The sequence below is a fragment of the Salminus brasiliensis genome, chromosome 10 (genome assembly GCF_030463535.1).
Source record: "Salminus brasiliensis chromosome 10, fSalBra1.hap2, whole genome shotgun sequence".
NCBI classification, from domain to species: domain Eukaryota; kingdom Metazoa; phylum Chordata; class Actinopteri; order Characiformes; family Bryconidae; genus Salminus; species Salminus brasiliensis.
In genome coordinates, this window is record NC_132887.1 from 6,791,281 (window position 1) to 6,817,701 (window position 26,421).

The window sequence follows — 26,421 nt, forward strand, 5'->3', positions numbered from 1 at the left end:
AGAAACGAGCGTTTAATGGGCGAAGGGGAAACCTGCCGTTTCCACAAAACACTCACGTGCCATTGGGCTGTCCCATGACCTGCTTCACACACAAGATAAAGGCTGTGCGTAGGCGTCTGTCAGCAGTCTTTGTAATTATACAATCTCACACACTGCTTCTGTTGTGCCAAGAGTTCTGCTCACACAGCGCTAAAGATTTTTTTTTTTTTTTTGGTGTCGACTTGTTAATTGCCTGCCAATTACTCTCTGGAGTGTCATTGCGGCTGTGGTGTGGAGTGCCTCAATAATTGCTCTAATAGCTCCTCTTGAACTGAGCACAAGCGCAACCAATACTTCTGATACTTGCACAGAAGGTGTGGCAGCGTTCAAGCCCTCAGACAGTTATGCGTTTCAGCAAAGAACAGCCGGATCATCCCTGATTGTAGCGTTGTAGTATCAGCAGTGCTCTTTCAGTCCTGTAGAGAAGGACCACCACCATGCTGGCTGCATGCCCCCCCAACCCCCCCCCCCCCCCCCCCTTCACCTTGTTGTTCCCAGTATCTGCAGTGTTGCCATTTTACTGCAGTGATTGTAAAAGGGGCGTCGCACAGCCTGTGCTGCCTCCTTGTGGACGTGTGATGAGGCATGAGCAGCAGCACGTGTAGCCTGAGGCCACCTACTGCATGCAGCCCTAACTAAGTCCCCCACAGCAGTGAGCCCAGGACGTGATGCAGGTTCTTTTCTGTATGTCCAGCTAAAACAGACAGAGCCTTTAAGGAGTTCCTTGACGCGAGGAATCCGACCAAGCAGCACTCCTCCACACTGGAGTCCTATCTGATCAAGCCAGTGCAGAGAGTGCTGAAGTATCCCCTGCTGCTGAGGGAGCTGGTGTCTCTGACTGACACGGACAGCGAGGAGCACTATCACCTCACAGGTACATCATGCACACACTGCAGCATCTCTAAACTAAAGAAGGAACCCATGATGGCAGACGAGATCATGATCTGAGTTTTTAAAGAGGAATGCTTTTGTTTATGATTGATACAGAGGCCTTGAAAGCCATGGAGAAAGTGGCCAGTCACATAAACGAGATGCAGAAGATCTATGAGGATTATGGCGCAGTATTTGACCAGCTGGTGGCTGAGCAAAGTGGCCCAGAAAAAGAGGTACTGCATTAAACATGCTGCTTGTGGTTACAGTTCCCACAGATTGTAACATTTCTCAGTGTTTTTTATCTTTCATGACATTTTAAAACATCTCCATCTTTGTCTTTCTGTCTCTAAGGTCAGTGAAATTTCCATGGGAGAATTCCTCATGCATTCCTCTGTGATCTGGCTCAACCCGTTCCCATCCTTGGGCCGTATGAAGAAGGAGCCTGAGCTAACTGTATTTGGTGAGTGGTCAGTCTAGGAATTGCTTTTTTTTCAGGTAGTCTTGTCATTTTGGGGAGAACTAATTCTAAAGAGCTGGTTAATAAAAGCTATTTTGGTGAACGGTTTCTCGGAAGGTTCGGAATGCCCACTATGTTCCCATAACCCTTTCCCAGGACATTTTGAAAGCCCACAAGGATTCCTCAGAGTTTGTATGTGGTATCTGCTGTCTACCATACAAGCAATTTCTAATTAATTTAGTGCAGCAATTCAGTTTAATCAAGGGCTTAAGAACTTGGTCATACAAGTGGTAAAGTGTGGGCTCTGACTCAGTGGTCTTTATATGCTAAATTGCTGTCTACGATGTCCCAGGAACGCAAGTTAAAATCCCAAGCCATGTCGCTTTGCCATCAGCAGCCAAAGTCAGAGAGAGCACAATTGGCTATGCTCTTTTTGACCCCATCACTCGTAAAGCGATGTTGGCTGGCACCGGTTAGTGTGGTGGAGCCTGAGGCTTTCCTCTGTGTGTGTCAGCTGCCCAGCATTGCTGCATTGTCTGCAGTTTCGGAAAGAGGTGGTGGTGGCTGGCTTTGCATCTATAGGTGGAGATGAGAGTCAAGTCCTTACCCTCCTAGGGTCAGGAGCATTGCTAGTGCTGGAGGGAGCTATGAAAGAGTGGGTTAATTGGCAGTAGATCTTTCCATGTTTTGGCATTTGTCATCCAGCACTATGGTTATTGAGACTGAATGTAAGAGAAACCCCTCTGTGAATTAGTTTCAACAGCTTTAGATAAATACATGAAGGCCTTCTCACAGAGGTGCCAGACATGTCCTACCACAAAGATCTCTTTAGCAACTGCCATCAATTCCCTCTAAAAGTCTAAACAGCTCCCAAGCTTACAATCTTTTTTTTTTTTTTTTCCCCTCTCAAGTTTTCAAGAAAGCAGTGATACTGGTCTACAGGGAGAGCAACAAACCGAAAAAGAAGATGGTGAGTCTCTTCTCACTCTGACAGTCCACCAGTCTGTGCAGAGAATACATTGGCGAATTCATCAGAACTGATTTCCCACTTTCCCCCCCTCCACTGTGTGTTTGTGCGCCTTTCAGAACGTTCCACGTCCTGCACACTCTCACGGAGGAGACCAGGACCCCTTTAAATTCCGTTGGCTCATCCCCCTTTCAGCACTGCAGGTCAGACTGGGCAACACAGCAGGTGAGCAGGTCCTTACAATTCACTAGTTAGCGTACTCCCCACAACCACACACCCCTGTAGAGGCAGTCTCTCAGCCTGATGCAAATCAGCTGTAATAAGTATCGCGCTCATCGCTTTCATTCTGGGCACAGAAACCAACTGTGTTTGGGAGCTGATCCACACCAAGTCGGAAATAGAAGGCAGACCAGAGACGGTGTTCCAGCTGTGCAGCAGGTGGGAGACAGGCTTGTTCAATTATAAAAAAAAAAAAAAAAAAAGCCCTAATTTATACCTGGCAAGAAGTTGAACATGGCATTCGCTCTCTCCTTCAGCATGCCTGAGTGCAAAGTCAACATAGTCAAGGTGATCCGCTCAGTCTTGCGTGAGAACGTGCGGCGAGGCATGCGAGGAAACGAACGGCCAGCTGAGAGAACCTGCAAAGACCGCTTCACCCCAGTGAGGAGAACTCTACCATCTTCTGCTAAACTCGGTCAGTCTTGTTTCCTATTGCTTGACTCATTTACTGCCCCCAAGCTGAAAGAGTTAAACCTAAGCCTGACCTGACGTAACCCGTCTGATGCTCAGTGCACAATATCTGTGCAGAAAACTGACTGTGACTCGACCAGATGGTTGCACCTTCACTTGGGGAGTCTTAACATCTGTGTGTGTGTGTGTGTGTGTGTGTGTGTGTGTGTGTGTGTGTGTGTGTGTGTGTGTGTGTGTGCGCGCGCATTGCGTTGCAGGTTCCTCTCGACCGTTCTGGCTCTGCAATAAGCCTATAGATGTCCTTTCCATTGCCAAAAGTGACCAGCTGAAGCCCCATCTCCTTGATTCAGATTCAGCCAGTGAGGGTAGTGGGACGCCCAGCAGTGGAGGTCCACCTCCAAACCATCTCACGAACCCTTCGTCTGGTAACCCCTCTACCCGTCCTTCAGCACTCGGGCCGGGCAGCATAAAAGAATCAGACATCCTCTGCGATGAAGAGAACGAATACAGCGAGTGTTTGGGTCATCACGATTCTGATCACAGTTCGGTCGAGGCTCAGTTCCGTGAGCTGCGTCTGACCGACGTCACGCAAGCCCCACGTGTCCAACCTGAAGGAGGAGAGGTAGACACTCCTGAGAGACAGCCTCAGCTGCACAGACGTCACTTCGCGGTGAAACGCAGGCCAGGTGGCGACGGTAGTAGCTTCAGGCGCCGCCAGGGGGCGCTAGTGACCATGCGGCAGCACAGCCGCTCACTAGACAGCCAGACGGAATCAGCAGTGGTCAGCGTGGACCTCAATTCCCTGCTGGAGCGAGAGTTCAGTGTACAGAGTCTGACCTCTGTGGTTAATGAGGACTGCTTCTTTGACAACGCTACCGAGAAGCCAGAGAGCAGCGCCACAGCATCGACTTCATAGCTAACCTGCAGCTAACCTGCACCTGACCTGCTGACCAGCTTCAAAAGACTTCTGTCCACTCAGTGATCTGGCAGCCTCTTCAAACCCTCAAGGAGTGAACCGTGTCTTGAGAAGATGACTACGTCAAAGCCACACTGAATGTCTGACTGTGAGTGTGATACCTTGTCTTCCATGTTGCCTTTTACATGGCTGGCGACTGAGGGAAGAGCAGCTCTAGTATGCTAATCAATTTAAAGAAAAAAAAAAAGGGGGTTGATCTTTGGTAGTGCCACAGTGACTGATACCTCCACCAAAGCTGAACGTAGAATCGGTTTTCCCTGAACTGCTCAACAGCAGTCACTAACCTTGATTTTCTAATCATCTGACAGCAACTGTTTTCCACCAACAAACCAAGTCACGAGACGTTCCCTTTTGATACCAGCTTGATTTAATAGCCTGAGTGCTGATGCAAAGTAAAGTCGGTCTCAACCCACACACAAACACACAAAGCACACACGCGTAGCGACCGGTACCACTGAAGATGTGCTTTGCCTCCAGTGATAACCGAAGTTGAGGACTCTCAAACAACTACAGGAATAATTACTTCTGCCGACTCTGCCTTGCTGTATTTTTTGTGCACTACGTACACATTTTGCCTCCTTTTTAGCTTTGCTTTTGTTTTTATTTGTACATCATGGAGTCATTGGAGTTTTTTATGCTTTTTTTATTATTTATTTATAGTTTTAATAGGAAGCCAAAACATGGGTTAAGACTTGATTTTTTTTTTTTCTTGAAGTACAACAACGTAAACAGGAGCTCTGCCAATGAACTGGACACAGATTGTAATGTAATATATCTTAATTAGTAAGGGAGCCGTAAGATGTACAAAACAGTCACGCTGTCGAGATACAATCAGCACAGTTTTGCTGAAATGTGCTGTCCTTGCCATTAAGAAGAAAAAAAAAAAAAAGCAGTTCATTTTTTAATGTCAAAATATGTATAGTATTTTTTTCATGAATGACTGTACTTTAACTTAACTTTTTAATACTGCATATCCCTTTGACATTTCAAGAATTTAAAAGGTGTTGTAAATGTATAAAATAAACAATGTCTGGTAAAGTGGAGGTGCTGTGTGTAATTTCTTATTTTTGTTATTTTATATTTTAGCCATATATAATGTTTACAGAGCTAATATTGTCAGACTGATCACTAACAGGGACACCGATATCTCAAAAAATGAATATTAACAAAATGGTGAATGCACGAGAATACGGTCTGGAAAATGATTGGCTTTATTGGAAAAGTGTTTATGATTTTTAATTCATTAAGCCTCTAGTTTTTCCTCTTTACTCATAATGTGAACCTGGCAGTTGTTTTTTTTTTACTCAGAATCATCTTTTGATGAATGAACCAATAGAAAATACCTTCCACAGAAAGTTGCCATTTTGGTGATAAGAGGTTTTTACAGCAACAATGTTATTAATGCACTGAGGGTGCCTCAACTGCTTTCCCAGCTGTCTGACCTAACAGAACAGCTTCTTTTCTCCTGAAGTGATTACAGCATTTCTATAGCTTTCAAATATGACAGTATTTCAGAGAAAATCACCTCTTCTCTCCAGCACTCTCCAGATCTTTCGTAACGGGAGAAATGGCCTGAATTAGTGAACCCCCTCTCTTTATTTCTCCTGTCTGAGTTGTCCACAGATTCTCTTCGTCAGACTCCTTCCTCATCAAGTACATTCTGTTATCGCACTGTTGCAAATTAGGAGGATTACAAGAGCTTCAGCACTTTTCGTTCCCACTGGCACTGCTTTTATTTATTTATTTATTTATTTTTGTTCCTACCTGCAGTTTTTTAGCTACAGACTTTGTGCAGGAACTTCTGGCAATGCTGATGATGTTACCATAATACAACCCAGAACACCCCTGACCAAGGCCAGTGTAACTCATTCCCTTGTTCCTGCCACAGTTACACTTCAGCTGGCCATTTGCCACACTTTCCCATCCAAGGGAGACCGAAAGGAATGGTGTAAAAAATTCATGCCCATGCCCCAGTGAAAATGTCACCACTAAGAGCAGTCTGTTGTCTCCCCATGCGAACGTCAGCCATTAACATTTCTCTTTCGTTATCGAGTGGCAAGAGTGAGGTTCTTGCTGCTGCTGCTGCCGCGCCGTCGTTTTTGTCTCAGCTCTTCTCTGAAGTCGTAGCCGATCAGTTGGCTGTTTTCCCTGCACAGCCTGCTGTAGGCGTCCGCTAGGGCCTGGATGTGGGCGATGGAGAGTTGCACAGGACGTAGAGTGGGGTCAACGTCGGCGCTGCGGAGAAGCTCCTCGATCAGCTCGAGGCGCTCAGCCTCGGGGAACAGCATCCTGCAGGACACCGAAGGATAAAGCATCATATACTGACTCCACGAGTTAGCGTTAAGACGTAGACAGTCTGGCATGGAAGTGACGTGGTGCGTTTTGTGCAGATGTTCACTTAACGCTGCCCAAACAAAGAGCATGCCAATGCATGCTGCAGCTGCTGCTCTTACATAAGTCCAGCCCTTGTATCATTATGCCATCCCAATGACTCATAATTGCTGCCCTCTTTGCACTGCTTCCTTTGTTAAATGGGCCTTAGCGTTGCTACGCCCCCAAGTCATTTCGGAGAAGTACCAGGAGTGCAGCTCTGCAGCAGGAACAGGGTTACCGTAAGCCCCAGGCAGACTGTTACTAAAAAAAAGAGCAGCACAGGGAGGTAGAAAAGGTGGAGAAGAAGAGAAGACAGCGCTTACTCGAGTCCTTTGTAGCAATGCTTCCCCCGGAACTGGAAGACGTGTCTGACCAATTTCTCCACCAGTTTAAAGGGCTGCTGGATCTGGGGCCGAGCCAGAGGAGTGAAGTGTACCACTCCCACATCCACCTACACACACACACAGCCCAGGAAACAAAACACACATGCGCACATATGAATGCCGATAGCGGTGCTACAGCAGGACTTCAAGAGCTACGCCCACACACACCAACCCACATGTACAGACATCGAGCTGGATGGAGAGATGAAGAAAGAAAGGAAGGAAAACGGGAGGAAAGAAATAGTGGTGGATAAGGAGGGGGATGACGCAGCATGTGATGGCAAGCCAGCTCCAGTTGCCACAGTAACACCTGTTTGAAGGGCCATGAAAACAAGCCTCTTCAGATATGAATACTAAGCAAGGCTCTCTCCGCGGCTGTGGCTCGCCGAACGTTCGGCAGCCGGGTGAATGTGAACACAGTATCAGCATCGTTTGCAGCCTCCAGGTTTTCAAGGAGTCGACCTTTTTGCAGGCTGTAACCTATTGGTGGGTGACTGTAGTGGCACTTCAGGGTTTGGACCTCCTTTTGAAGGTGAGGGAGGTGAACTAACGACTGGCCTTTCACTTCTCTCTCCCTCTCTCTCTCTCTCGCGCTTTCTCCCTTTCTCTCCCTGCTGCTTCGCCAATCCTCCAGTCAGCGCTAAGCTGATATGACAAACTGTTGAAGTAATCGTGCCAGACCCAGCAGAGCCCTGCTCCTCCTCAGATCTCCCTCCCTCGCACGCTCGTTTTCTCTCTCTTCCCCCTGCCGAGGGACGCCTCTTCCTTTCATTGTAAGCAATAAAAAGGAATTGCGCACAAAGAGCCACAACGCCAATCGCCGAGAAGCAGACAGCTGCCAAACCCAAACTGAAGCATTTTTCTCTTGATCCGAGTGTGTGTCGGGAGTCGGCGAGAGAGCTGTTCCTGCATGGGTCTTCAAAGGGGGTCTCAACTCCCCCACCCACCCTCTCCCACCACGCAAGCACCGACCTGCAGCAAAGCCGGCTGGAGGGACGCTCGCAGCCAGCGGTGATCGGTGAGGCTGTTTTTTTTTTGTTGTTGTTTTTTTTATTAGCCGCCACTGTTGGATATACTGAGGACTAATTGGACTAAACGAAACGAAGGCTTGATGCTCCATCTGGAGGATGCAGATATGAAAACAGCCCTCAGGCTGATGTAGACAGGCACGGACTACATCACGACCAGGTATGTCTGCAAAGTCTTCTGCTAACTACTCGGTCATGTACTGCTGAATATGGAAGTGTTTAATTGCTGTTCCCACCTCCTTCTTACTCCACTTTTTTCCTTCGGAGGGGCAGGAGGGTGGCATAATGGGGGTTTGGAGGGAGGGAAGAAACTTAATTAGTCCAAGGAGAGAAGGGAAAAAAAAACAAAAAAAACATGGTAATTGATTGAGCGCTGGATTCCTCCAAGCTGCACTTAGCTCTGCTCAGCTCTGCTCAGCTCTGCTCTGCACCGGCTTGGGGTGCTATTAACTTTTTGTCCGAGCTGCTGGTGCTGCAGTGATGCAGGACACCCCTCAGGCAGCAGCTGTGGGCTTCCAGGACTGGAGCGAGCGGCGCACTTCCGCTTATAAATCAATTAGGGGCGAGATGCAAGGCTTTCGGGGCCACGAAGATTGACGCATTACGTCCGAGCCGACTGAAAAAGGGAACGGTGACTGCTGCCATCAGAAGCCACTGCCTCATCCGCATCAACTGTGCAGGAGGAACAACGACATTAAGGAAATCAATGTGGCCACCTGTCACTTACGCAGGCGAGGTGCTGCTTTTATGCTGCTCTTCCTCCTGCAGTAGCTGTGGTGGGAATATGCAGGAAGCCAAAGCCAGGAAGGTCCCACATCTGCTGTAAAGCGACGACAGAAAAAGAATGCCTTTAATTCTGCTTGCTCCTCCAGTAATTAGACCATTTATATTCCGCACCTCATGATTTAGGAGGGCGGCTGGGGTAAGTCGATATCGAGACTATACGGGCAGCAGCATTTCAGCCACCAGGGCTGTCCCAGTCACTTTGGAGTGTGATTTATGAAAACGGCAGCTACATGTCCTCACTTGCTGCTTGGTGGTAATATATCCCGCTCCCACCATTAATCCTCTTCTGATAACCTTAACACGAGAGAAACTTCCATCTTAAATCACTCCCCTCCACCACCAGCGCTGCCTTGAAGATGCACCCACTGTGTCATGCTCTGCCTTTGAGTGGAGCTCCTGTGCAGCAACCTGAGAATGACTCCTTAACCTGCTTTAGCCCTTTACTCTCTCTTTCCATGGCACTCGTTCATCTTGCTTTCCTCTAGTGCTGAGGCAGATCCTTGGAACATGGAAACATGGGTTTCGCTTGCTTGCCTGTGCATTTAAAGAGAGGAAAGAACAAGCAAATCAGAGCCCTAATGAATTCCACACAAATTCTGCCCTCCAAATTGGCTCATTACATAAGACTCAACATTCGCACTAATAAAAAGCTCTCTTCTCTCCAGCTAATTTAATCCTATTTTTTTCCTCCTACAAAGACTTCCTTTATGCAGAGTCTGGAGCTACTGCACTGTACTTGTGCTCTGTATTCATAAACTAAGCCACAATTAACAGCAACCTTCACTTCCACAGCAACTCTCCAAGTATGTGGCCCTAATCCTGGGCAATACCCTTGGAAAATGTTCTCAGAAATGAAGCAACATGCAGCTGCGGCTAATATAAAGGCCTGCCCTGTACATTCCCGAATATATTACCCATGTCGTCACACTGTTCTTAATGATAAATATTTAAAGGGCTAATAAGTGCTAATTTGATAATACATTGATTTGCCTTATGGAACCTAGACATCGCATTTTTAAAAGATCCAAATAATTGCCAATGTTACAATAAATACCATTTAAATGAATACATAAAGTCACTGTGTCCGTTTAATCATATCCCAATCTCTCTCCTTAGGAAAGCCCAGTATTTGTAGTTTCCATCCAATACTGATCCAGGCTTTAAATGTGCATGTGATAAAACAGGACAAGCTGGACATGCAAAGCAAGCAAATGTCCCATAGCACCTAGAAACAACATTTAAAACATCGAAATAATCCCTAATATTGGAATAAATACCATTAAAACCAATACAAAACATCACCGTGTTTGTTTAACCTTTTCCTAATCTCTCCTAATGAAAGCCAAGTATTATTTGTGGTTTCCATCCAATACTTGGTTTAGCTGATCAGTGCTCAGATATGCTGGTACATTTTCACCAGTTTATGGGATGACTGGGAGCATCAAAAAAATAAATGGGATCTAACTCGGTGGTCTTTAAACTGGCTAAAAACATCCACACTTTTCAGAAATCAAGACATCATGGGTGTCAAATCATTCAGTTTACCTGTAAAAAAAAAATGTTTTGTCCAGTTTGAGATATATGGCTGTATAAAGCTGGAATACAGGAAATACTGTAAAACATCTGTTAATACAGTAAAAATGAATGTATGATTTGTATAAAGGAGGAAGTATGATTTTTAGAGGAATAGATCACAGTCAAGAAAATCGAAATGACCATCAGAAACGACATGTATAGATACGCTATACGTCCAAATGTTTCTGGACACCCCTTCTAAAAAATGCTTTCAGCTATAAACTGCTCCCCATTGCTGACACAGATGTGCAAATGCACACATATACAGCTTGTCTAGTCACTGTAGAGCAGTACTGCCAATAGAACAGGACTCTCTGGAGCAGATAAACATTAACCTAATGACACCATGCCTAAAGCCAGGCGTGGGCTAGGGGGGTATAAAGCCCACCAGAATTTTGAGCTGTGGAACTGTGTTCCCCGGAATGACTGATGGTCCTCGATCCAATACTTTTGTTATGAGCTGAAGAGTTTGGGATGAGGTGGGGTGGTGATCATCACATGTCCTGACCTCACTAATGCTCTCTAGTAGATAGTGTTACAAAATCTAGTAGAAAGCCTTCCCTGGACAGTAATTTAGTAAAAGGCCATTGATTTCAGGAGAAACAATGAATGAGCAGGTGTCCCAATAGTTCTGTCACATAGTGCATCAGTGAGATTATACAAATAATGAGGTTTATGGTCTCTGAGATTGACACCCATGACTTGCCGCCTTGCGTATTTCATTTATACTAATGGTATACAGAATTTTACAGGCAATGCACAGTTGTTTGAGAGATACATGGTTTTATAGTTTGTTAATGGGGACTAAGGGCCAGTTTTCCCCAATCCATATTAAACAGCCTAGACCAGGGGAGGGCAACGGTGGCCATAGTTTGGCGCAGTTTGCTGATTTCCCTGCTCTTATAGACCTCCCAATCCTGGCAATTAACAGGAGAGTTGAATTAAATGTGCATGAGCACAAAGCTGTGCAGGAATCCGGCCTATGGTAGACTAAACAAAATGGGGATTCATAATTGACTCTCATTAAATAACTAATAATTTGTCCTAATTTTTGAGACCATTTTACTGTAGAGAATTTAATCAACTGCAACTGCCTAGCTTTTCTCTTTAGTCTCTGAATCAACCATCAACAATATCAGAACAACATCATAACTCTATATTCGTCTTCATAATTCTCAAAGTCCCCGCACCTATTTTCACCTGAGTGTCGACGCCCCATCCAAACGGGCGTGAAGTTATTTGTCATTTCTTAGGAAAAATGATCCATTCGAGGTGACAGGCCCTCAGGGCTACCACAGCAAGCATCATTTCCCTTACATAATGACCAGGCGAACAATGGAATATACAGCTGGGGAATACATAAACCAATGGGAGAGAGAAAATAGTCCTGCAAGAGGGCGAGATGCATTAATCATGGCGGCCCATTCAAAAGACAAGCACGATTACTTTGGTTGTGGGGAGGTCGTCCTCCAGTGAAAGGAGAACGTGAGGAACCAGTGCATGTTGGGTTGCGTTTTGCTGCATAGAGGTTTGCCACTGCTGTGCATGAGGTACTTCCCCCATGCTTCACGAAGCGCCCAGGGCATGGATGCGAATCTAAAGTGCTGCCTGATCTCTGAGCATCTCGGCAGAGGTGCCTCCCCAAGAGAGGGTCTTCTAGGATACCGGGCCTTAAAATGTGCATGTGACGACACAGGACAAGCTGGACAGGCCATGTAGAAACACACTCATTTGGAGCAGAACAGGATTTACAAATACTATTCGCTAGAATGCAGGCTTCAGTATGAACGCAGTTGTTTTGACAGCTATGTTACTGGAGTTATCGGACGACACCTTCAGACAAAGCTGTGAAACGTGAAGGGCTCTGAAGAAAACCTGGGGAAAGAAAAGCAATTCATTCCAGAAAGTAAAGCAAATGAAAATTGGACATAAAAATCCCTCATGTAGAGAAAGGACCATCTCCTTGTCCAGTCAAGCCTCAGTGAAGAGCAGCGAGAGGTGATAAAATCAAGGCATCATACTTTTAATAGCTTCCCATGCCTTCACACATCACCACCTCCCACAACCACAGTCCCTAGGCACATGTTAACAGCCTCCCCCACATGGTTTACTTCAATTATTTATTTATTTTTCTTTCTAGTACGGTTGCAGCATCGGCACTTACAGACTCTAGGTTCTAGGTGAGGCGACAAATAATAGGATGTTTTCCATCTCCGCAACACACCAGGAACCAAGAACACGCCAACTGAAGGTCAGCAGCACCCCCACGAACGGAGCGGGAGTGTGCTGTTGCTAGGGTTTGCGTTTGGCTTGCAGTTTTGCTTGTATTGATTCGGAACGAAGTGGATGTCAATGAGAAGGACCATGAAGATAATCAACTGGCCCACAACACACCCGCATCCTAAGTCCTTCACTCGTTTGTGGTGCAGGTCGCCTTCACTCACTTGAACTCTCACGACAACGTTAGGGCAGAGCGGCGTGGTATTTGTTGTGACGTGGTGTTGTCGTTAAAAAGGTACAGTCGTCTTTTTATCCTTCCCTGCCCTCTTTGTCATTCATGAATCAAGGCCGTAGCGCCACTCCCTCGCTCTCCTCTTCGTCCTCTGCAGAGGAGAAAGGAATATAAAAGGGGGATGGGTTAGGATGGAATAGGATGGAGGAAAACGGGAGGTGGAGGAGGGGGTGGATCAGAGGGGCATCAGCTGTGACTTCAGCCTCCTGTAGAGTTGCATGTGGTCAAATCTGCTTTAGGGTGGGTTTTCTGTATATAAGGTGAGGGCTGCTGAAGCCAGACTGAGAGATCACCTTGAAAAGCAGAGAAAGAGAACAGGTCCTCTGACACAGTGAGCAGCTCAAACATCTGGCCAAATGAGAAGTGAAGGAGACTGTGTTTTAGTGCTCAGGAGGAACCATTTAAAAGACATTACTAAAAGTGGTTAAATGGTTAAAACGGCACCTTAATGTTGTACCTAATGTTGAATCTAATTGTAAAAAAGCAAAAAAAAAGTTTGTAGAGCTAGCTAACCTAGCAAATGTTTACTAGGATGACCATACACCATCTATTTCCCAGATATATCCCCTTTTTGGGATCTAAAAAAAAATTTAGAAAATGGCCCGCATTATGAATCTACAGTGATCTCTTAATTATTAATTATTTTACATATTCTTACACTTGTATACGTCTCTTTAACCCCACCCCCTTACTCTACACTACACACAAATATCCAGATCCCTAAAAAAAGCACCATTACAGAGAACAGACTTTCAATTTCAGACACATTTGCATCATGTAATCAAATCTGAACGCCAATCTTCCTCAGTAAAGCTGTGTGAATCTTCAAATCCAACAGCTCTATGAATTATTCATACTCCATGACAGCTAGTGTACATCGCTAGTACTCTATTATTGCGGTGTACTGTGGGATTGTAAAAACTATATAACTATATATCTTAAACAGAGCACAGTCTAGGACACAGCATTGGTCTATATGTACCTGTGTCTACCCCCAACCATTGGTCATACTGCTTCCCAGACATAGACAGTCATTGGCTCTCTCTCCCGCTCTCTCAAGAGCAGCACATGGTGATTGACCGCAGCCTAAAAATGTAATAATACAAGTTAGTTACAGAAAAATGCAGTGTTGTCGTCTCGGTGGAGCTAAGTGACCAAAATATTCGGAAACGTCTAAAAGCTTCATATTAATCGTGCACATCATTATAGCCGGTCAGAGACTAGGAGGAGTGAGAGTAACTTATTCATGTGTTTTATTTTATTATTATTATTTTTCAATTTGATATGAAAATAAAAAGCCATTTAAAATATGATCTTATAAATATGAAAAATATATATATTTTTAAGTCATTGGATCATATTAACTAGTAAGTCTATTCAAAGGTCTTGGTAAATTAGTAAAGGTTCATATAATAATGTAAATTATCATAGTTGTCTAGTTTTACAGGTATTTTACTCACACACACACACACACACACACACACAATCCTACATCTTAGGCCTACTTGAAGCACCCCGTCCACAACATCCCAACCACGGTAGACGCTGCCTGTCCCCAGAGCCCTATATTTAAGTACAGTCTCCCAAGTTTAACGGCTTTAAACGTCTTCTCAGTCTCTTCTTACAAGCTTAAGACACAAATGAGCAAAAAAAAAGGGTCTAAATTTGCTTGTTCTGGACACCTCGCCTTTGCTTGACCAGGTTTGACCAGTTAATCAACCCGAAACCAAACATAAACAAGCCCCGGGTTTATGCTAAGCTAATATGCTAAATTGGGTCTAGAAGTGGTCCCGGTGGTAGTCTAAGTATATATCTAGCTAAAATGCAGCACTTTTGTAGTTGGTTAGCTAGCTACGTGTGAGTAAAGCAGTGCGTAACGAGCAGCATCTTCTACATAAGGGTGTGTGGTGTCCTCTCAAGGACCATATGAATGGGTTCACACGGGTAAAAGCTGTAAACCCCCCTCCTTCTTCTTCTCCTCTCACGCTTGCTATCTATCTCTCTCTCTCTCTCTCGCTCACTCTCTCTCTCTCTTCCTCACACACACACACATACACACATACACACACTCTGGTCCGGGCGTTTGTGGTATTTGTGTTCAGGGAGCCGCTGCTGCGAACAACCTGCTACAGCCGAGGTAAGGGCATTTCTGCATTCTCCCTCTATCTATCCAGCAAAACTGCTATTATAATATTGCCATCCTCTGCAACCACAGGCGTATAACAGCCATACAGTCCATAAACAGAAGGATGTGTGTTAATTAAGTCCAATAACAACGAGGAGAATAGCATCCAGTTACTTTAAATTTACCTGAATGTGTGGGACCGTCCTAATCTTTCTTCAGTTTAGGGACACTGCAGCTTTAAGTGCACATAGTGAAGCCTGGCCAATACCACAAACTCATCTCTCCTTCTCCAGTAACAGTTCCAGAAGACGCCGGCACAAGACATAGGCAAGGCAGGCGGAAAAGGAGGTGGGGGAAAGCGCAAAATCAGTGGGTCCCTCTCCGGCAATCAGCAGGAACGGGCACTCTCTCGCTCTCGGCAGCCTGCATGCACCCTTCCCTTTGTTCCCGGCGAAGGAAAAGTGAATGTATTGGTGGTGGTGTGTGTGGGGGGAGGATGAGGATGAGGAGGAGGAGGAGGAGGAGACTCACTCGCTCAAATCTCTCTTTCATTTCCCCTTAGGCAGGCGCCGGTGCTGAGGAGGCTGCGCCGCTGAGAGACACAGCGGGCGGACAAGCTGACGGACGGGCGAGTCTCAGGGCCAGCCTGGGTGAATGGTGCCCGGCCGGAAGGACGCGGCAGGATGGCGTCCACGGGCACGCAGATCTTCGCCTTCGTGCTGGCACTGCTGGGCATCCTGGGAGCTACGGTGGCCACGCTGCTGCCCAACTGGAAGGTGAGTGCGGACGTGGGCTCCAACATCATCACCGCCATCTCGCAGATGCAGGGGCTGTGGATGGACTGCACATGGTACAGCACAGGAATGTTCAGCTGCACCCTCAAGTACTCCGTGCTGGCGCTGCCCGCCTACCTGCAGACGGCCCGCACCACCATGGTGCTGTCCTGCGTGCTGGCGGCGCTGGGACTGTGCCTGGCCTCGCTGGGCCTCAAGTGCACCCGTTGGGGCGGTGGACGGCGGGCCAAGCGCCACGCAGCCCTGGCGGCCGGTGCCTGCTTCCTGGCCTCTGGCTTTCTGTGCCTGGTGCCTGCGTCGTGGTACACCAACGAGGTGATTGTCAGCTTCCTGGACGTCAACGTGCCCGAGAGCAACAAGTTTGAGCCGGGCGGCGCAGTCTATGTGGCGTTCGTCTCGGCTGGCTTCCTCTTAGTCGGCGGCTCCATCTTCTGCCTGTCTTGTTCGGGGAAGCGCCAGGGCCCCCAGGACCTGATCCTGCTGCCTCCGGACAAACTCCTGCTGCAGCAACAGCAGCAGCAGCTGCTCCAGCAACAACAGCAGCAAGAGCAGCTCCAGCACCAATACTGCTCCCTATCACCTCTGGATAACAAGACTGGCTACAGCCTGCAAGACTATGTGTAAAAGGGGGGGGGGGGGGGAACATACAGCCTCAGCCAGACACGTGCGAGGCGCTGCCGCACAAACCCCTGGCTCTGGCGATTACCAGATGAAAGGGGGAGGAGGACAGCGACTTTGATGCACTCCCTCCTTCCTCTTCTCCCCCTTTTTTTTGATCGGCAAGCACAAGCGGTGGAGGTATTCCCTAAGCAACGTCTTGGAACAGACGGATCGTGAATACTGAGGCAGCAGTGCTGCTGTGGAGAGTGCGCTGCGGTAGCAGCCGAAGCTGAAAGCAATGACGGAGACGGAGGGTTGAGGGAGAGAGCAGATGATAAATAAAATGCAGATATCCGGTATCCAAGCAAATCGTATTAAGAGTTCCTTGGGGAGTGGATTAGCTATGAGGAAATCTTTCTCTTTACCCCATCCCCTTCTCATCCCAATCCCCTTCCCACCCCTTTCCCCAAAGATTAGAAAATAAAAAAGCAATCATTTAGCTGCTAACAATCTTTTGGTAACCTCTGTTTAAAGTAAGTCGGCAATATGATGTCTCGTCGAGGCAATAGTACGGGAAAGCCAGTTTGCAAGCCTTTTGTGGTTTTCTGGACCTGTCCACTTTGAGTAACAGTAGAACTAATGAAATGTCTTGTCTTATTTTGGTAGCTGATAGAATGATTGATATTCTGCCTAAGCATGCTGTCTGGAGCCTGTGCATAATGCAGCAGAATGCCTGGTAGAGACTGAGCCGTAGCCACATTGCCTGTGCCTATAAAAAAGGAAAAAAGCTGTAGAATATGATAGCGCTGGAATTGTTTTTTTGGGGGGGGGGGACGTGACGAGAGAGTGAATAGGGGTTGCTGGGTCAGGTATGAGAAACTCGCACTCTGGTTGGCACATCGAGGATGGGACGTGATGCCTGTACGTGATGAGCGGACAATTCGACGTGTTGCTGTTCCAACGCTTTCTCATTTTGCCCCCCCACACGAAATCAAGCTGGCTGACTGCATGCTGCTCGCTGCTCGCTCACCCACTCACACACAAAAAGTGTACACCCGCGCACCATGTGTACACACACACACACATGGAGAGAAAGAGAGAGAGAGAGCTGCATGTGTGTTTTTTACTCGCGTCGCTACTCACTGCCATGGAAACAGAGTCCTGCACCCAAATATGTGTATACATCGTCTGGGGGGCTGTGTCGCTCATTGCGCTGGAGGGAAGCACTGTGCGTCTGTCGTCTCACAGCACTGGAGGCTGTGGTAAGTCACTCCAGTCCAAAAGGAATCAATGTCTGGAGAAAATACCACCCTGTAACACCCCCTCTCAGGCATGAGGACCAACCCCAGCTACGCATTCACCTTCATTTGGACATTATCAGCAGCCTGCCAATCAATCAGTTCTCCTTCTAAGAATACAGCAACACTGGGGATCTTTCACAAAAGATCTTTTAAGGCTGTTATTTAATGAAAATGCTGGTTGACTCTGAAGGTTGGGTTAAAAATCTGGCTCTAATTCGACTAAAACGCTCTGGTTGACTCTGGTTTTCGAGGCAGTGAGGCTGCCGCTGTTCACGCTCTATGTGTCTGCTATCTGCTGATGTCCACTTTTTAACCAAAACAGCACTTTTTGCCCCCCTGGAGATTTGAGCCCCTATTTTCAGTTCCGAATGCGTCAGCAGTACACATCTGCTGTCAGATTCCCACCTGCAGCACACCACTCTTCATCTCTCTTCAGTGCCATACTCATCCTCGCTGGCTGAGTGCATATGGATGCTGCCTCACGCAGCGAGGAAGGAACAGTTGCATGTTGTGAGCACGTTTGCCGGTGCATGTACACTCTCAAACTCAATCCGTGCAAATTCTCAACTCCCATGCCAGCGTGTATGTATGTGTGTGTGTGGGTTGGTGTGTCTGCTGGGTTTTGAAGCCACTGTAGTCATGCCTCTCCACTTTGCTGAGGGGAGGAATGCATCTCCCATGTTGCTCTGCTCTGGCAATGCAAGCTTTGGCAGTGACGGATGGCACAGTGCATTCTTCCTCTCAAACAGATTTCCCACGGGCGAGCAGATGGCTAGGCCCAGCTCGCCCCCTGCAGGCAGCCGTGGGCATGCTGAGTAGGCACGGACGAGCACCGCACTGCCCTTCTGGGGCGGATTAGCCCACCCTTCAGCCAACAATGCCAGCACCTGGGCCATAATGACTACCCCATGCACCCTTTACTCAATGCAATAAGTACCCTTCCCCTTCCTCATACCTCCCTGTATTCACCATACACTGCCATGTTTCATTTGAGAATGTGCCAAATCCATGTCTATTTTTGCAATATGTATCTATATGTACTGTGTTCTGCTTGCCAAACGTGACAAAGGTTATATGATTATTATTTGAAGGATCGTCCTCTGTCCTGTCAGGTATCGAAAAACGGAAGTTTACATAGCACCAACATGACCAATTCCAGGTTTTTCCTTTTTTTCCGAGACAGTCATTCCATAACCGGAAAATGTTTATGCTGACTAGAAGAGGCTTTAAAGATTCAGGATATTTTAAGAAATGTTTATCATGCTTTGGGATTCTTTTTTACATTCCACAAAGCAGTATATATATATATAGATATGTATATCGCCAGTTTGGCAGCTTGTTTTATTTTCTGTGTTTTATTCTTTGTTTGGGAGAATATGCAGTTCTAATCTCAGTTCCAACACCCAGGCATGTTTATAGTGAATCTTCTTTATAAGAAGACAACACATTTTACACCTTTTCTTGTGTAACCCCATTTTACTGCAGTTTTATTTTGTTGAAACACTGAGAGAAAAATCTACACAAAGAAAGGCAGATGAAATGTAAATAGTACTAGCGTGGAAAGGACGCCATTTCCGTCTGGTAAAGGTGTACCAGTCTCAACTACGAGTATATATATAAATATTACAGTGTAGCTTGTTTATTAGCACATTATTACATGAGCTTCAAGTGGCCTAAGCAAAACAGAGCAGCCCCTGGTTCTGTTTGGTGACAAATTTTAATGGTTCTCAATTGGATAATAGCAGCTAATTCTTTTCGTGGATGCTTCAGCACTTCTTGATTTCGCAGAGAATTAAGGTTCAAAATGTTTCTCTACTGTTGTTTCAGTCTGCTTGTGCAAGTAGTTATATTTTTATTAATAAAACTATTTTGTGGAAGCAACATGTCCTCATAGAGCACGAGTCTCATTCGATAACACCTCTTCCCTGTGAAGAGAAGGCACGGAGCTATTGTACCAACAACCTTTTGGACCGTCCTCACTGCAGTGTCCAGTGCAGGCAGGTGTGCTGGTCCTTATTCATTCATTCATTGCACTTACATGATTACATGGGTCATGCTTTTAAAAATCATAATAAGATCACCGAGCGGGTGAAAAACAGAGCAAAGTAAAAACAGATACTGGACCAGAAACATCTCTGCGGATTTAGACAAGAAGCTTTCATTAAGACATCTGCCTTAGAATCTACACAGTGCTCCCGAGTGGCACAGCCGCCTTAAAGCAACATTATGTAGCAATTGTACCTTAAAATAGCAGCTTCAGCATCGTGGAGATGCTCCACTGACTATAATGGTGAGAATGGCATCTCTGTCATTGCCACTCCAGGGCAATCCTCCCACTGCTCCTACTACAGAGTCATATTGGTGTAAAATCCGGTAGTATTACTCTACAGCCACAGTCCACATGCTTCTTTACCTTCAGCTTGTCAACAAATGCATGTGTACAGCTGTCCATTAAAGGGGTGCTTTTACTGAAGAGGTTTGAAAGGGAATTATATTCCTTAACTGTCCCAAAACACTGGCTCTATCATAATGAGATTGCCAGTTTGATTCATGGTGATGCCACAGAAATCTGTGGGCAAGAGTCCCAGAGAGCACAGTTGGCCTCTTTCTCTCACATTACAGTGCAATGCTAGTCAATGCAGTTGTCCATTAGCTGATATAACAGAGGTGGGAGTTATTGTTCTCCTCCAAGCATGTTCAGCTGTCCTGTGGTGCTGCTTTAGCAGCAGTTCAGAAGAAGCTGAGGCTTGCTTAATGTGACTTGTGTGGTTGAAGGAGTCCTAGCTACTGGGTGAAAATTGGAAATGACTAAAAATGGGTTAAAAAAAATCTGTTGTGGTACCACATTTTTACCAATTTGGGTTCCCACTCATCCTGGAAAACCTAGACATTTAGAGACTATTTTTCCAGTCGTGGAAACTCTTGGAAAATGAATGAATTGCTAAAAACATCTTGGGCATGTTGAGCTACTGAGCCACTGAAATCATATATTTTAGCCACCAAATTTATAATGCTGCACTGTCATGTAGACAGATATCAGGTGCATGTATATGGAAGCCCCCACTCAATATCCAAACATTTGTGAATGTAAATGGGACACTAACACACATGCCTCATAAGTGACAAGCTTTCTTTGTTAACTAAAAAAAGTTGCCATCATCAGTCAGATATATTGAGTCTACCTGCATGTAATTTGCTCCCAATTCCTGGAAAAGGTTTTCCGAAACACAGTAGGACCCCTTACTAATGCACATGAGCATGCTGACAAGATGTGGATGTATATGCGTCTAATTAGGGTTTGTGGGCTGCAGAGCAGCAGCAGGTTAGTCATCCAGGTTGCGGCACAGTGCAGCCAATCTGAACGCTCTCCAGAGTGGAGATGGTGCTGAAATTGGCTCACTGTGTGCTGTGTCATACAGACCTGGCATCCTGAACGTGTCCCTCTCACAGAGCTGCCATCTCTTATCAACTGCATTCTGCTTAATGTGCCTGCAGGCCTTTCCGGCGTACTTGGCAAACTACTTTATAAACGCTTCTTTATATAAAGACTGTATGTACAGATACCTGTGGCGTGTTTGCGCTTCTGGCTGACTCTTCACACTAATGTTTGTCTGTTCTCATCATGGTCAATTACATCAATATTGACATGCCGTCTCTTCGTCATCATAATGGAATAAACATCCAGCCAATCGTGATTAATCTGGAGGGAAATCGACGAAATCTCTGAGAATCTCTAGAAATTTCTAAAAGTTATTCCTAAACAAGTATGTAATTATAGTATAGCATTGTTGCAGTGACTCGAAATCCTTGTATCTCCAAAATGGACAGTTTAAATAATACCGTAGATGTGATGGTGGATCGGAAGAGTACTGTAGAGGTTACGTATAGATCAGAATTCAGATTTGCAAATGCACACAGAGCTTGTCTTGTCTCTGTGAAGATACACTCTTTACAGACAATTGAATAGGACTCTGGAGCAGATAAACAAGGGGCTACACAAAGGGCTAGAGGGGAATAAAGCCCCCCAGCACTGAACTGTGGAGCAGTGGACCTGTGTTCTCTGGAACGATGGTGCTCCATCTATTACTTCTGGGATGAGGTGGGGTGGTGATCATTCAACATCCTGACCTCACTAATGCTTATGAATGCAAATCCTCATAGCAGTGCTCCTCCAAAATCTATTCGAAAGCCTTCTTCCCTGGGCAGTAGAGACAATTACACCAAAAAAGCAGGAAAAACAATTTCTTTAATACCCTTGATCTCTGAAAAAATAACGAATTAGCAAGTGTCCCAATACTTTTGTCCATATAGTGTAGCTGTGAACAATTCTGCAGTTTAAACACACATCATGAATCTGACGTCTGCTTTTTCGTTAGGGCTTTTTTCAAGAAGAAAAGTAAGAAGTGCCTTGTAGTTGCACATTTAGCTTGGAGGCGAACTGTAGGCTCTGTTTTAGTGGTATTTGCTTCAGTACTGCTCAAAATAACTGGTGAGGCTCACGGACACATTGATACATGCTTATTATTCTACAGGTAAGTATGAAGAACTGGTTAAGCCACTTCATAAGTGTATGACTGATAGGACTTCTGCAATAGTGGACTCCGCCATCAAATCTCCATCAGCAATAATAGAGGGCTATAATACATGACTGAGGACAATGTGTTAAGGCACCGTCATTGTTCACCAGAGTTAAAAGGAGGCATTTTTCCTCAAACAGACCATTATTCTTCTACTGGACGATATAATACGGTTGTCTCGCACCATATGTATGCACATGCAGCAGATGACCTTGCCCTGATCAGGACTTTCACGTCTCTGCAGCACTAACCCCAAGTGCGTAGCTCTCAGGAATGATAATACTGCCCTTGCCTGGTGGGCTGTAAACTGCTGAGACAGGCAGGATGGGTTGCAGAGACAAAAGAGGCCACAAGAAAATAATACTATCTGATCTGACGGTTCACAGCTGGTGATGTTCTGGAGTAAGCACAGGCTTAATGCTTTGAAATACTTCTTTACGCTCTCTTACCTCAAATTAAGGCCGCAGTAAATAGAAGGGTGTCAGGGATATTTATAGTGCGCTCGTATGGCTGAGCATCGTTCATCTTTTAAAATAAGGTTTTATGGAAGGGTTGGGAGCTGCTCGTGCACGGGATGTAGGAGCTCTCCTGACCAATTACGAGCAAAACAACTGTTCAGGCGGCTTCGCCAAATCCGCTTTTGTTTGGTGGCGTGAAAACTTCCAGAACAAGAACACAGAGTGGGAGGTGTTTCAGCACAAAATAACAGTGCAGACAGAGCCTTCTGCTTTGCATGCGAGATGTCTTTAGGTAAATACGTGTCCAAATGTTTGTGGACACCCCTTTCAGTAAATGCACTTGGCTACTTTACGTTGCATCTATTGCTGATACATATATGCAAATGCACACATACACAGCTTGTCTAGTCCCTGTAGAGAAACGATGCCAATAAAATAGGACTCTGGAGCAGATAAACATGAACCTATTGGCACCATGCCTCCTAATGCCAGGTGTGGGCTGGAGGGGTATAACATCCCGCAGCATTGAGCTGTGGAGCAGTGAAAAAACTGTGGGGAGTTGAGCATGAGGTGGGGTGGTGACCATCCAACATCCTGACTGTAACTGAATGAAATCAAATCCTCACAGCAATGCTCCTCCAAAAGGTAGTAGAAAGCCTTATTCTCTGGACAGTAGAGAAAGTAGTTACTCCAACAAAAGCAGGATAGACACTTTTTAAGTACTCAATGAATAAGCAGGTGTCCCAATACTTTTGCCCGTATTAAATGAGATTAAATGTGATTACAGCTCATTATACATCTTCAAAATACCTTATTTTTATGCTACCAAGCTGTGTGTATTGCTATGGATTGTAGGAAATGGGCCGTGAGGGGGGAAAGGGGCATGTTTATGGGCATGCAAATACAAGTCAGTAATTTTCAAATCAACTACTCGCAGAGCAAATGAAAGTACAATTTATTGCCCCTTTCCCTCTCATATGCTGACATGCTCCTCTCAGTTCCACCATAAAATTGTCCGACATCCACTATGAATTGATCATCAATAACTCATGACCGTCAGATTCATAGAGACCATGCTATAAATTACAGAGAAGCCACGACACGATGTACAACTCTTCAACCAACATAGTGAAACAGCATCTGGCTAAGTGACAAAAAGACCACCGGGCCACTGATGAGCTGAAATGTACGTTCAGCAATGCAACTCAGCTTCTGTCAACGTTAAAATACTGTAAAATACTGTCTGCTCAGATAGCAAATGTGGCCAACTCACATCTGTGAAGAAGAAAAAAACAAAAAACAAACAAAAAAAAAACCCCACACTTCTTCTAACATTCCCACAGTGGAGAACTGTGAGAACATTAACTGTGACCAAGTGCAGAAATATTAGTCAGTTAAACCCAGTTAGTAAGTTAGACCCTGTATGTAAGCCTACGCTTTAGTTCTTCACTCTCAAAACTACGGATACGATCATACTTAACAAAATTTTCATAAGCCCCAAAATAGAACCCTGTGGGACTCCACAGGCTATACTGCTGTGTGGAGCACAGAGACCAAATAATTCACAATAACTGCTGCATTAGGATTCAAAGAAAGGTACTAATCCAGGAGGTTAGGGTCCAGATTTTTAAATAAGAGGCCTGAACACACTCAAAAAATGGTGGGACATTGTCCCAATGTTCTGAAGTGGTGCACAAAATGCTGCTTTGCCTCCACTGCCACATTTCATCATTTATGCTGATGTGCTCCTCTCAATTCCTCAGTAAAACTGTCCATCCATCATGAATTGATCATCAATGACTCACGACAGCCAGATTCACTGAGGCTGTGCTGTAAACTACTGAGACACTGCGTTATGTTCTTAAAGCTAATTGAACTCCAAGACACTGTAATGACTGACTATTGACTTTCAAACAGTGTGTCCAGTGTGACCTAGCCAGACAAAATAACCCTAAATAAATAAACAAATTAATTCTGTTTTTGCAATTTTCTTGCGCTACCCTTCATCCCGAAGAAACCATTTTCACAGATTCCAGTATAATTAAAAGTAAACATAGCAGACTCAGCCATAATCCAGCTCTGTGCTCTCCTGGACTAATTATGAGCTGCGGCCAACATCCAAAGCGCTTCATTTTAAAGGGGGGGTATTTTTAGATTTAACCTTGGGACTATGATATATTGAAAGAATGGTGCCACAGGCTTTCAGAGACATTGGAATAACTTTCATATACTCCTGATACCTCATTTGACCCCATTTATTCGAATGGAACCCTTTTGATACCGGATCTGACCCCATTTGTCAAAAAACTGGTCTGTTAAGCGCTAGGCCGTCCTGCCATGTAGCCACTGTCCTAATTGTGTCGGTTCTATTCCATATTCTATTATTCTAGTGGACGCCAAAGTCATAAGAATATTAAAAGGAAGTCTTTGTTAGGACTTTATCTTACACTGAATAACTTTAGTTCTTGCCCTCCCCCCTTTTTTATTATAAAGCTTTAGTTTAAGTTAGGATTGTATCCAAGATTCATATATTCATGATTTGTGCATCAATAATTTGTGTATCAATAATTTATGTATCAATGACTCAGGTATCCATGATTTGTGTAGCTAAGACTTAGATATCTAAGATTCATTTAATCAAGATTTATGTAGATTTGTATGTGTAAGATTCAAGTTTCTAGGATTAGATTCATAATTCAATAGTCTCACAATATTGTGAGCAGAATTTGAATGACAGAAATGCTGCCTGTGTACACATATACATACAGTTACAACTAGAGCTGGGAACTTGGCTTCCACCATAGCACCAGGCCTGTTAAGTGTATATGGGGGCAGTGGTGGCTCAGCGGTTAGAGTGCCGGGCTATTGATAACAGGGTTGTGTTCGATTCCCGGGCTCGGCAAGCTGCCACTGTTGGGTCCTTGAGCACACTCACTGCCCCTAGTTCACTAGTGTGTGTGTGTGTGTGTGTGTGTGTGTGTGTGTGTGTGTGTGTGTGTGTTTACTACCACAGATGGGTTAAATGCAGAGGTCACATTTCGCTGTACAGTGACAAATATGTGCACCTTTACCTTTTTATATATAAAAAAAGTAAAAAAATAAATTATAATAATAAAAAAAAATAAAACAATAAAAAAAAATATATAATATATATGTATATATATATATATACACACATTTTGTGTGTGTGTGTGTTAGAAGGACTTTGTCTTAGACAGTACCTTGCAAGAGCCTGTATGTGGCGCCGTACTTCATTTCTTACCAGAAAAATTTTGATTTCCTATTGGTTACTTAATAATTTTCAGTAACTGAATAATACGTCTGAAGATTAAGCATCTTAAGAGCTTAAGAGGCACACTTGCCTTAAAGTATGCGATACTTGACTGCAGAAAACGGTGCGTCATTGGGCTTGGGTGCTTTTTGATGTAGGTGGGAGGGAGGGAAGCTGTTCTGATGCATGTTTGGTTGTGTGCAGCAGAGGCTGTGCCAGAGATGGCATTGATCCGATACGCAGTTGTCAGCAGCGGTCCAACAGCAGAAGAAAAGGCTGGATCAGACATCAAAGAAACAAATGAAACCTTTCCCTGCATAGATATTCAAAATCTAATTAGTACTGCAATAATTACATTACTGGTTTCATTTAGCTTTTTCTTTTTGTTGCAAACTCTCAACATGCTGCAAAATGTGCTGCAATAGGCTTAATGAGAGATGACAAAGGAGAACCAGTTTTGGTTCTATGAAGAACCTTTTAAAGACTTAAATAACCTTCACTCGATGTAAAGGTTCTTTAACAGTTTAAAAGTTCGTCACACACACGTCTCTCTTGCAAAATCGGTTCTGTATGGAGACAGAAGTGGTTCTCCTTTGGCGTCGCTCAAATAACCTTCTGTGGCTCCTTGATTTCTGA

General features: G+C 45.0%; 3 protein-coding genes across 11 annotated transcripts in view; 2 read left to right on the forward strand and 1 right to left on the reverse strand.

Annotated features, from left to right (window-relative positions):
- The window catches only part of LOC140564037 (rho guanine nucleotide exchange factor TIAM2-like), a 94,937-nt gene extending 90,182 nt beyond the window's left edge, over positions 1-4,755 (forward strand). For both annotated transcript variants that reach the window (XM_072689073.1, XM_072689074.1), the window contains exons 20-27: positions 734-913; positions 1,027-1,145; positions 1,264-1,372; positions 2,281-2,339; positions 2,456-2,561; positions 2,693-2,774; positions 2,873-3,030; positions 3,284-4,755. In XM_072689073.1, the coding sequence (XP_072545174.1) occupies positions 734-913; positions 1,027-1,145; positions 1,264-1,372; positions 2,281-2,339; positions 2,456-2,561; positions 2,693-2,774; positions 2,873-3,030; positions 3,284-3,942 (1,472 nt within the window). In that variant the 3' untranslated portion in view covers positions 3,943-4,755. The remainder of the gene's footprint in view (positions 1-733; positions 914-1,026; positions 1,146-1,263; positions 1,373-2,280; positions 2,340-2,455; positions 2,562-2,692; positions 2,775-2,872; positions 3,031-3,283) is intronic.
- A 435-nt stretch (positions 4,756-5,190) lies between these two features.
- tfb1m (transcription factor B1, mitochondrial) overlaps positions 5,191-26,421 on the reverse strand; it is a 37,480-nt gene continuing 16,249 nt past the window's right edge. For all 6 annotated transcript variants that reach the window (XM_072689079.1, XM_072689084.1, XM_072689081.1 and 3 more), the window contains 2 exons: positions 6,699-6,826; positions 5,191-6,291 (listed from right to left, as the gene is read on the reverse strand). In XM_072689079.1, the coding sequence (XP_072545180.1) occupies positions 6,048-6,291; positions 6,699-6,826 (372 nt within the window). In that variant the 3' untranslated portion in view covers positions 5,191-6,047. The remainder of the gene's footprint in view (positions 6,292-6,698; positions 6,827-26,421) is intronic.
- LOC140564043 (claudin-20) lies at positions 6,924-19,362 on the forward strand. Of its 3 annotated transcripts, none has more exons than XM_072689085.1 (2): positions 6,924-7,946; positions 15,347-19,362. In XM_072689085.1, the coding sequence occupies exon 2, from the start codon at positions 15,468-15,470 to the stop codon at positions 16,200-16,202; it is 735 nt and encodes a 244-aa protein (XP_072545186.1). In that variant the 5' UTR covers positions 6,924-7,946; positions 15,347-15,467; the 3' UTR covers positions 16,203-19,362. The 3 variants fall into 3 exon arrangements, with proteins under 3 accessions (XP_072545186.1, XP_072545187.1, XP_072545188.1); XM_072689086.1 differs by having other exon boundaries at positions 6,924-7,776; XM_072689087.1 differs by lacking the exon at positions 6,924-7,946 and adding an exon at positions 14,889-15,132.

Bases quoted from the DNA above. Each gene is read 5' to 3' on its own strand.
- LOC140564043 (XM_072689085.1), top strand. From the start codon at position 15,468: ATGGCGTCCACGGGCACGCAGATCTTCGCCTTCGTGCTGGCACTGCTG.